The 12,146-nt window shown below is 32.8% G+C and overlaps 1 protein-coding gene across 1 annotated transcript in view; it reads right to left on the minus strand.

Annotated features, from left to right (window-relative positions):
- The window catches only part of LOC144969684 (protein GUCD1-like), a 13,825-nt gene extending 1,925 nt beyond the window's left edge, over nt 1–11,900 (minus strand). Inside the window, exons 1-9 of the mRNA XM_078908834.1 lie at nt 11,497–11,900; nt 7,705–7,810; nt 5,760–5,825; nt 4,917–5,016; nt 4,417–4,508; nt 3,310–3,412; nt 2,393–2,441; nt 1,603–1,680; nt 1–74 (exon numbers count right to left, since the gene is read on the minus strand). The exon at nt 1–74 is cut by the window's left edge and continues 36 nt beyond it. Coding sequence (XP_078764960.1) covers nt 1–74; nt 1,603–1,680; nt 2,393–2,441; nt 3,310–3,412; nt 4,417–4,508; nt 4,917–5,016; nt 5,760–5,825; nt 7,705–7,810; nt 11,497–11,533 — 705 coding nt within the window. The 5' untranslated portion in view covers nt 11,534–11,900. The remainder of the gene's footprint in view (nt 75–1,602; nt 1,681–2,392; nt 2,442–3,309; nt 3,413–4,416; nt 4,509–4,916; nt 5,017–5,759; nt 5,826–7,704; nt 7,811–11,496) is intronic.
- Nucleotides 11,901–12,146: the final 246 nt, after the last annotated feature.

Consider the following 12,146-nt stretch of genomic DNA (forward strand, 5'->3'; position numbering starts at 1 on the left):
GAATAGAATGTCTTCATCTGTCCCATCACTCTGTCTGGCTTTGTCAAACTGATCCATGGGAATGCTGCATAGGTCTGACAAAAATTTGCAAAAATACATTAATAAAGTCTGCATGAAAAGAATGCGTAATTCATACTATGGGCAAAATAAAAACTGCCATCACATCCACCTAGCCTCACAATATTGTGCTCCCAGTATTATCAGAATAAAAGTGAAATCTACAATTTCACAAAATATATTTTTTACTCAAACTTTACATTACTTGTACCAATTCCACTGACAATTGTCTACATCCAACTCTAATCATACATTGTGTGGTTTTGTGGTATGACAATCCAGTAAATCTCTGGTTCAATACCTGATGTGAGCAGCGCAAAGTCGAGTCTTTGAAGAAGGCTGGATACTCATAGTCTTTCTCTGCACTGAGCTGTGAAAGTTATACTTATCGACAACAGCATTGTCTCTGCTATAGCAACTCATGTCCGATTCCTTGTATTAAGTGTTGCTGTTGACTTGGGCCCATTTGTAGGGCGTAATGAGCACAATAAAAAGGATATTGGACAATTTAAAAGCTCAATTAATTTATGAAAGTGTCATCCACTGTGTTGTAATCCTGTCTGTGCAAAAAAAATAAAATTAAATTGGATCTGGTCCTTACACAATAAAAGTCCAACATAGTATAGATGATCTAAATATTGTTATATTCATATGATTAAATGCAAAGGGACCGAGATCGATCCCCGGTGAAGTCTAGATTTGTTTCTGACCCCAATGTCCACCAAGCAGTGATTGGGTGGCTGGATCTGTAAGATCTGGTTGGAGAGTACATTGCGATACACTTCCATCCTATTCAAAGGGTAGCAAACAAATATATGCTATTGTCCATTTCACCCTACAGAAATTAGGATATAGGATAAACTCTAGACTACTACAAAATTTTAGCCACTAGAAGTAAAATTTTCAAAACAAAGAAAATTACAAAGTTTTAATAAATTCTAATAAAAAGTTTTGAAAAGCAATATTTCTATATATGTAAATAAAATCTTCCAATAAAAATCACTGTGGATAATATTAATCTATCTGTATCAAAATAAAATCTAAGATCACCATTTGGTTTTATCTAATTTTAATTTAACATCTAAAATTACTTATCACATAATATAGGAGAAAATACAATGCAAAGTCAAAGAGATAGAAGTAAAAAATAAAACTGATTTTGAATGGATCAAATATGAGTTTCACTCAGGCCAAATGGTCATGTGCGGCTATGTGACCTAGCGGTATGACACTCGCCTATGGATCTGATGGTCCTAGATTCGAGTCAAACTCTGAGCAGCGCATAGTTGAGTCCTTGAAAAAGGTTCTTTATTCACATTCTCTCACTGCACTCAGGTGTTAAATGAGAGCCTGGCCATTGACAGCACTGTCTCTGTCCGAAAAAATTGCAATATTCCCTAAAAGGCACCATGTCTTATCAAACAGGTTAAGTGGACATTGCACTATATAAAAGCTCAAGTTCATGCCCTAAAATAATTTTTATAAATCTGTATAAATGGCAAGTGTAGAAGCATTGAGACTGAGAGCAATTAAAGAATAACTTACTATGAGACCTGGAATCTGGATTCTTGTAAAAGAGGAGCCTCTCATTTAAGTCGTACCCACACAAGACTATAAAATGACCTGTAACATTTGCAACAAGGAAAGAAAAATAAGTGAAAAGAATAAATGAAGTCAAAATAATGACTTGGTCAATAGTTGGGAATTTTAAAATCAAAATATCTAGCTTTAATTTTATCATTTCTCCCTTATTCTAGTGTGAGGACAATACCTAGCTCTTGTCAAACTGCATTAGAGTGATCAATTGAATTGAGGACTTTTTTTTTCATACACAAAACTGAAATTGAGTAAAAGCCTTTCATCAGTCTTAAATTTGGTCATCCCAATGTGGTCCGATGAGAATCTTGTGTGAACAACCCTCTGTCGAAAATTGATTTTTTTTTAATTCAATAATCTTTAACCTCTCCGGTTGTATTTATTGAAATTTTCTCTATAATTTATTCATAACATTAAAATGTTATTTGATTATTGAAAATGCAAAATAATCATAAATCTATGATGCATCAGTCCCTTATAACATATAAAGGTAACACAAAATTGTTTCTGGCAAATTTTCCTAAGAAATGCTTGGGGGGGGGGGGGGGAAGAGGGAGTTGGGAGGGTCTAAATCCCCGTGGAAAGAAACCTTAAATTGGCTACATAAACACACAAATAGAAAACGAAAATTGTGTATCTGTATTACTATGATTGCTAGGTGTTTTACCACCTGACGCCAACAATGTGGTTAAAGGACTACTACAGTAAAAAAATTGTTGCTTTAACAAAGTCTACTTACCCTGAAATGGTCCATGACGACAAGTCACACACGACCAACATCTTGCAAGCTTATAACCAAAATGTGAAAAAGAATTTTATATTGAAATCAACTTGATGGTGCTGTACAACTCTAGAAAGTTCAAGTGAGCATATTATTATAAATCTTAAAAGAGCGAGGAGCTTCAAAATAAGAAAGATTACATGAAAATGATAATTTTAGATATCCTAGTATTTATAACCGTCTTACATCTGTTAATTGATAATTTTCCACTTTACCAAAAAAAAAATAGAATGACGATATATCTTTTAAAAACTTGACGTTTTGGAGAAGAAAACACAATACAGTTGTCATACTTTATTTTATTTCACTTATTTTATATATATGTACTTTGCATGGGGACCATCATATTAATACTCCTTTCTACATGATTGTTTGTTACAATTTGATAAGCTTCTAGTCTTTCTTAAAAGTTATCAGCTAAACCTATTATATTTTTTACTGAAAAATAAGAAAAAGCTTTTCGCTCTGTGAAAATTTAACAATATTGACTGATATCATCAAAATAAGGGTGTTTTTTCTCTTTGAGGATAATAAAGATTTATCAGTAGTAGTAGTAGTAGTAGTAGTAGTAGTAGTAGTAGTAGTAAAAGTAGTAGTAGTAGTAGTAGCAGCACTAGTGTTAGTAGTAGTAGTAGTGTATGGGTAGTAGTAGTAGTAGTAGTAGTAGTAGTAGTAGTAGTAGTAGTAGTAGTAGTAGTAGTAGTAGCAGAAGAAGTAGTAGTAGTAGTGTTAGTTGTAATATCACACCGTCATCATCGACATTATCATCAATATCAATATTAAGAAAAAGGATTGTGGTTTCTCTTTTCCATCTCCAAAACTTGTCAAATACAATTCATCCACATCCCAAACAAAACAATGAAGCTAATACTTACAGTTGAATCACAACCTAAACACTGCATTTGTGTCCAGTCCACCAAGACTATGATTGGATTATCCTTGGACAAATGATGCACAAGCTCATTCATGCCAACTCTCCTGCAAGGGAATATAAACATGACTGTCAGCAATTATCAGGAAGAATATTTGTTTCAAGCTCTTTTTGACACATTTCAATTCATCTAAATCAGTGTTGATGGTGTCAAAAAGTGAAAAAGGAGGAAAATTATGAACGATTGCCTTTAATCCATTTTTTACTGCACCTTTAGAGCAACTGAGATGATAAACTATCACTGACACTCTAACTTCTGAAGAATGAGAACCTACACCCATTTGTTCAACCACACCTCAAGTCTCTCACTGCCAGTACATTTGATTGAGGAAAATGTAATTTATTTAATAGGAGGAATTTCCTCTCCACATACTCTAAAATTTACGAATTTCCGCGTATCCGAGGAAAACCATCATCACTGCTAAATGGTGATACCTCCATTTCAAAGTCAATATGTGATAAGACTACATCAAACAAAACCATTAAATCTCTGAGGCCACAATAAATAATCCCTGTTTCACCTAGGATTCAAACTCGCCATGTTTCAATCCAAAGTTATTTGAATTACCACTACACCATTAGCTTGTCCTAAGTTGCCATTAAATTCATAATAAAAAGTAACCATTTCAATGGTATTCTTTATTAATTGTCATTTTGAATTGTGATATTTACATTTATTGAATATTAACATTGCTGATGCTGGGCACCCATCCAAAATTATATTGACAGAATCAGCATTGAGGCAATAGTGTTGAAAGAATCTGATATTATCTTACATCAGCATGTTAACAAGTAATGCTGTGGGAACATTGAAAAAGAAGGAGACTTATGGTTGTCTTTATTAAATTTGAAGACAAAATAATCAAATAACTTTGTCATAAGCAATACGATTTGGATTAATCATTTCCATCAATGTGTGGAGGAAACTACATAGTAAACACAAAAGGGTTAAATGACAAAAAAAAAATTTGAAAAGCGCATGAAAGTAAAACTTCAATACTTTTTTCATTACATAGACAGTTAAATAGAGAAAAGAAAGAAGAGAGAAAACCTTTTCTCTACAGGAATGCCTTTCTGGGTGGCAAGTTCAAACATATGTGCCACACGACTTTCATCCTCTGAAAAATTTCGTCTGTAAAAAGCCTGTTGGAATAGAAAAAAAAAAAAAAAAAGATTTTAAAAAACGAATTTGATCTAATAAAATAAACAATTAATTTCATTCAAAAAGAAATTATCGGACGCAACTGTGAAAATGAATGCATCATAAAAGTTTACTTTCGAAAAAGAAGGCATTGTAATTAACTGGTGTAAATAAACACTTCTCTTATAATCAGAAAGTCTTCCAGAAATCGATTAATCTATACTTTAAAAATCCACTTTTTCAATGTATTCAAACTGTATCAGATATGTTATAAAACTTATATTGCAAACTAAATTATTGGATTTTAAGATGAAATACAATTGACAGATTTTGAAAATTAACAAAGCAAAACAAAACGAAAAGCAATATCAACGTTTAATGCTAAAAGTGATTTATTTCTTTTTAAATACCTTTTTAGCATGATCTGCATTTACACCCAACATAATGGTGGAAAAAGACAGTGAAATCTTGTGTTGGTACAAAATCAAGGCAAGGTCAATTGTCCATATACTGAAAATACATAAATGCACACAATAATATATCAAATAAAAATTAAGAAAAGATGAGAAACATAAATTAAATTCCATATCGAAATGTAATTTGAATGGAAAAAAATATACACAATTTTATATATAAAATGATTGTTAATAAGTATGACGCAATCTGAACACATTTGACGCCAAAACAAAAACAATGAGGTCACAATTTCAAAACTTCCAATTAACTTCCTCAATAATGAGCTAAAAGTTAAAAGAATAAACCAACAAGGAAACAACAATATATCATTGCAATACACAAGCAAATTTTCTTTCCATTTGCTATTCAGACACAGGACTCATACATTAAAATCTTTTTTGAAAGACTGCCAAGTTATTTCAGCAAGATATTTTCTCTAGTTGTTAATGAATATATTTTTTAAAAATTAACGCTTAACTGTCTTCTATCATTTTGAATTGTTTCTTCATCTGCGAAAAGGCAGAAACAAGATATCAAATTTTATGGAATGTCATTAATGAAGATTAATAGAAGTGGGTTAATGAAGGATTTTAGTGGTACACTTGGTGTCACATTTCCTAAAATCAAAATGCAGTCCCCAACTGCTTGTCGAGCTTGGCAACTTAGAGAGGTTTTTATCCAGCATAAAGTGTTATCTCTGACTCTATCATAAGAGAACAGTATCCAAAAATTTATATGGATATCTAAAGCAAAACATATGAGAAAACATAATTTTTTTAAAAGCAAAGAAAAGAAACCTTTCTCCACAGTCAAGGTCGTCCAAGTCTTTGGTGTAGACATCATCTGTAGACTTGCTGAACACCCTATTGGCATAAAAAACAAAAGTTAATGTATATTGTCATAAAGATGAGAATTATCATCTTTTTAAAAATATTTCAAGCTCTTACAGTATAATAAAAAGTAGATTATTCACGAATAAGGGAAAATGTGCACACTGTAAGACAATCTAATTTTGGCAGCACTTGGCTTTGATCTCATATGATGTTTGTATGCATGTATGTGTGTGTGTGTGTGTGTGTGTGTGTATGTAACTGTATAGAGCTCAGCATATATATATATATATATATATATATATATAGAATGATTGAGGGGAGTTAGCTGGAACCATGTAGAGTTAGAGTGACTGACAAATTCTTGGAGTGAATTATTAATTATTTGTTCTCCCCTCATTATTCTTTTGCATATTCTCCTACAACATTGTTTCGTCCAGAGTTCCTGGAGTCATCAGGGAGGTTGATTTGAGGTGTCTGGGAGGAATCACCTCAAATCAACCTCCCTGATGACTCCAGGAACTCTGGACAAACAATGTTGTAGGAGAATATGTAAAAAAAAACGAGATGAGAACAAATAATATAATATATATATATATATATATATATATATATATATATATATATATATATATATATATATATATATATATATATATATATATATATATATATTTATATATATATATATATATATATATATATATATATATATATATATATATATATATATATATATATATATATATATATATATATATATATTTATATTATATATATATATATATATATATATATATATATATATATATATATATTATGATGATATAATATATAGTCATTATAATAATGAATGAATAATAATAATAATAATAATAATAATAATATAATAATAATAATAATAATAATAATAATAATAATAATAATAATAATAAATAATAACATTATCTGGTCGACCGTTTTTGGCCAGTTTTTAGATTGCTCTCAAGGTTATCTGCTGCAGTCTGACTGTGAATATGCTACATCCATGCATAGTTTATTACTTTGCAATTCTTTTAAGACTAAAATGGTTATTCTGTGGCTGTTTCAAAATTTTCTATGAATTTTTGAAAATCATGGATTTTTTATATTTTTTGATTGTGGCATCCAAATTTTATTTCATTTCAAGAGTATTTCTAAATGAAAAGGTCTAGTGTTAAATGTTGTTTATTGTTTACAATTTTCTGTTTATTTTGAGGTATATTTGCACTATTTATTATCCTTAGTTATTTTTTAATGAATTTTTGAAAATTGGTAAATTTGACGAAAAATCAGTTATTTCCCTTGATTGCGAAAAATGACAAAATTTCCATTTTCAGATCTCAATAGCTCTTTAACCGTGTTTCTTAGCGCACGGGAAAAAATTAGACAAAGTGTGTGGGTACAAGTCTTTATGTAAAAGTGATCCTTTGGGTTCTTAGTCATTTACTTTTCTTAGAATGAGATCTCAAAAATGGAGTATTTTGCAATGCGAAAGAGTGTACTTTTTCTCGCTATTTCGAAAGGCCATAACTTTTTTATTTTTTAATATTTTTAAATAATTTCTTCTGTTCTGTACATCAATCAACACATAGTTTGAAATAAAAAGTCTTGGACTACTATTTAAAGCTATCTAAATTTTGGTCTGGAATACCTATTATTATTATTATTATTATTATTATTATTATTATTAACAATAATACTATTATCACTATCACCATATTATTAGTAGTAAGTAGTAGTAGTATTACTAGTAAAAGCATTAGTAGTAATAGTAGTAGTAGTAGTAGTAGTAGTAGTAGTAGTAGTAGTAGTAGTAGTAGTAGTAGTAGTAGTAGTAGTAGTAGTAGTAGTAGTAGTAGTAGTAGTAGTAGTAAAAGGACGTACGACTTACTTCAGAATCATAGAAACACAAGCAAGGCCACAATCCCATGTGTAGCACTGGTTTACAAAAGGCACCTGCACAACATGGCTCGTTTTCTTTTGGTTACTTCCTTCTCCTTAAAAACAAAATGCAAACATAAATAAAACTGATATTTTTATAATGAAAACTCTGTTGATGCCAAGGAATTTACCCAATGGAAACCGTACGGTGCTCTTATTGGCTAACCAACCAGCGGCCTCGATGAGAAAAATATCCGCCATTGAGACGTTGGCTGGGAATCGCGTTACTATAGTAAACAAGCGCTGATTGGCCGTTCATGAAAACAAGTTGCTGCTCGCTCGTTTAACTCAAAATTATTCAAAACGATCTCTCTAAAATGATATAAATGTGACTTCTTAAGGTTTTCTTCACGGTCAAAACCACACAACATTCTATTAATGATTACGTCCGAGGCAAAAAGGAATATTGACAGGTCAACCGAGAGTTGAACTCGTGAGACGACAAACATCAATGCAAAGTGTAGCGAGAGTCAAGCTATTGTTTGTCTTGTCCTGTTCTATATAGAGAAAGGGATAAATAGTATAGCCTCGTGTGTGAGTGGTTGCGTGTCATAGTCATGTTTTTAAATTGTTTCTGTTGTTTAAGTGTAGTGATGACTCTCTCACACTCAATTTCAATGCCGAAAGAGGAATTCCTGCACACAAGAAAGGGGAATTGGGGTGGTGTTTGGCATACATATTGTATAGTATCTAGTTCTAAATAGATAACTGATTAGAATTATATTATGATATATAAACACAATGCCAAATACAATTCCAAAGTTTCCTTATTTCAAATGAAGTAAAGCTCCAAAACCTAATGGTAGTGATTATAGTACTGGTGTTAGTGAGGTGATGTGGTGTTGGTGGTGGTTGTAGTAGTAATAGTGATGATGATGTGGTGGTGGTGATGATTGTAGTTGTAGTAGTAGTGGTAGTGATGATGATGTGGTGGTGGTTGTAGTTGTAGCAGTAGTGGTAATGGTAATGATATGGTGGTGGTGGTGGTTGTAGTAGTAGTGGTTGTGATGATGATGTGGTGGTGGTGTTTGTAGTAGTAGTGGTAATGATGCGGCTATGTGGTCTAGTAGTATGACACTCGCTTTCGGATCGGAAGGTCCTGGGTTCGAGCCTCGCGCTCGGCGCATAGTTGAGTCCTTGGAAAAGGCTCTTTACTCACATTCTCTCACCGTACTCAGGTGTAAAATGAGTACCTGGCTGTTAACAGAGTTGTCTTTGTCCGAAAAATTGTAATATCGCCTAACAGGCGTCATGTCCCGTCCTACATGTTAAATGTGGACCAGGGACCCCTTGTAAAGCGCTTTGAGCACATTTAGTAGATATTGCACTATATAAAGCTCAATTTAAAAAAAAAAAATATTTCAATGATGATGATATGGTGGTGGTGGTTGCAGTAGTAGTAGTGGTAGTGATTATAATGTGGTGGTGGTTGTAGTTGTAGTAGTAGTGATAGTGATGATGATGTGGTGGTGGTTGTAGTAGTAGTGGTAGTGATGATGATGTGGTTGTGGTGGTTGTAATGGTGATGATATGGTGGTAGTGGTGGTTGCAGTAGTAGTGGTAGTGATGACGATGTGGTTGTGGTGGTTGTAGTAGTAGTGGTAATGGTAATGATATGGTGGTAGTGGTGGTTGTAGTAGTAGTGGTAATGGTAATGATATGGTGGTGGTTGTAGTAGTAGTGGTCGTGATGACGATGTGGTTGTGGTGGTTGTAGTAGTAGTGGTAGTGATGATTATGTGCTGGTGGTGGTGCAGTAGTGGTAGTGATAATGATGTGGTGCTGGTGGTTGTGGTAGTAGTGGTGGTGATGCTATTTGTGGTGGTGGTTGTAGTAGTTGAGGTAGTGATGATGTGGTGGTGGTTGTAGTAGTAGTGGTGGTGGTGGTTGTGGTAGTAGTGGTAATGATGATGATATGGTGGTGGTGTGGTTGCAGTAGTAGTGGTAGTGATGACGATGTGGTTGTGGTGATTGTAGTAGTAGTGGTAGTGATGATGATGTGCTGGTGGTGGTGTAGTAGTAGTGGTAGTGATAATGATGTGGGGCTGGTGGTTGTAGTAGTAGTGTTAGTGATGATATTGTGGTGGTGGTTGTTGTAGTAGATGATGTGGTGGTTGGAAAACACATTACAGGTTATTATAATACATGATTACACACATTCTCTAACTTCATTTTTTGACAGCTTCATTGTGCCATAAATATACACAACAGTTCTGGAACATTTTATTGTGGATTTTGATATTGTTTGTTGTTTTTCTTGTGTCGTTATGTTGACATAGAGACCGAATGAATGGTAATGACTACATTCTCAGCCAACAATAAAATGGCGCTGAATGCTTTCATTGGTGGACACTTTTTAGGCTTCGTACGTATTCTCATTCGTTTAATTCTATGGTTGATGCAGATATTTAGATCCATTAAATAATGGTCAAAGAAAAATTGCGAGCCACTCGGGCAAAGAAGAAAGAAAAACACAAAATAGAAAATACAGTGTGGTCTCTGAAATAATCACAATCCTCAGGAATCAAGCAAAGCGTGCTTATAGCCGGTTCATGCTTATAAGTGGATTCAGATTGTTTTGCTAAGTCTATGTTCAATGCTCATAATTCAGTTTGTTTTTTTAATTCTCTTACTCTTAGTTTTCAAATGTATACAAAATGGTATGCACCAGGTTACAGGAATAGTGAGGTGTGAACCATACATCACACACTGGGCATTTTGATCGTTTCTGTTCATCCTGTCTGTAACGAAATGGCAATTCGGACTCAAGTCTGAATAGTCTCCCGTGGCTATTCGTACTCTAACTCCAATGTGCCTGTGCAAACACAGGTGGGACACAGTGCGGGCAGTGGGCAGAGAGTGGAAGAAGAGTTCAGAGGAAATTCTATTTTTCCCATATTGAAGTGACTGTAGAGGATTGTTGCCCGTCTAACACTATCAAAAATATGTATTTATCTTGTCCTGATATTATTTGGACATTGTGAAAACTTGTTGGAAAGGGTTTTCCTTTAGACTATAGACTTTTGTTCCTTATGAAGGGTTTTAACTCTTTTCTTTTAAATCTCAAACTGGACTTCCAATTGACCATAGATTATACGTTTATTGTTACATACTCATACTCATACCATTATTGTTATTTCATTTGCATTAATTTTTTGTACTTGTCAATAAATCAAAATAAATCGAAGTGACTAGATAACGGCACAGAGAAAAAAAAATAATAGATATTGCTCTACAGAGTGACACCTAAGATAACAATCATCTGTATGTCTTCTTTTTTTCTTCTTCTAATTCTAATATGCAACTGACATTCAAAATAACAAAATAAAAGTAGAATTCTAATCTTTTAACTTTTACAATTTCTCCTAAGTAGACATGATTACATATCTCCACAAGTCAAGTGGATTTGAGGCGTAGTGGTTAAGCTGTTTGGAAGGTCCTGGGTTCAAATCCCCAATGAGGTTAACATTTTTTTTCAATATTTTTTTTTTTTTATTACTTCTGTTTGTTTGTATTTTAACTATTATTTGAATCAGTGTTTTGTTTCGTTTTTTGTTTGTTTTTTTTTTTTGTTTTTAAAGTTTATTTATATTTATAAAATAAACTTCTTCTTCTTCTTCTTATAATATAAGTGGTCACAACAGGAACCTTACAAAAATCAGTGCCATCAGTATCAGGGCAAAAATTTCTAAGTGAGGTTTTTTTACTTTTACTCACAAACAGAGGTTTTAAGTTTTACTCACCCGATTCTAATGACCAGTCTATAGGAGTAAAATCCATCCCTCTGTCATTTTTAATAGTCGCCTTCTTATAATAAAGAGTATATTCCAAGCCTCCTTGTATCAAATTAATGATTATATTTATATCTGAAAATAACAATTTATTTTATTCATAATTCCATTCCTCCGTCGCTGGTGACAGTAAAGTAAGTCAGTGTCCTGTCTACAACTACAATTGAATCGGTTTCTCGTAACTACCGGTTCTCATCAAAGTTTTAGGAGACCTGACAACGAAAACTAGATAGTACTAGATAGATAGATAATGTTAATAAAAAATAATAAGTTTGATCCAATAATATAGATTACTGATTACGTCTAGCTTCCCTGTGTGTGGTCAACAGGTTCTCACCAACTAACTCTTGGGCGTTGGTAAACAATAAACAAACTTCGCCGGATATAGGTAAATGTTTCGATTCGTTTAAATCTTTTGTGACATGTTATTCTCATTCAATAAGTTTATTCTTCAAAAGACATGTAATTCCTATGTAAATGAAACAGTACCGATTCCATTTGTTTTATTTATTTCGGGTTTTTTTCAGTTGTTAATATTCTGTTCATTTCTTCTGTTTGTTTTCAGTCAAACGTCGATGATATAGTAACACGAAATCTTTATG

This window comes from Berghia stephanieae, chromosome 3 (assembly GCF_034508935.2).
Source record: "Berghia stephanieae isolate SIO BIC M18660-M18661 chromosome 3, UCSD_Bste_1.3, whole genome shotgun sequence".
In the NCBI taxonomy this organism is placed as follows: domain Eukaryota; kingdom Metazoa; phylum Mollusca; class Gastropoda; order Nudibranchia; family Aeolidiidae; genus Berghia; species Berghia stephanieae.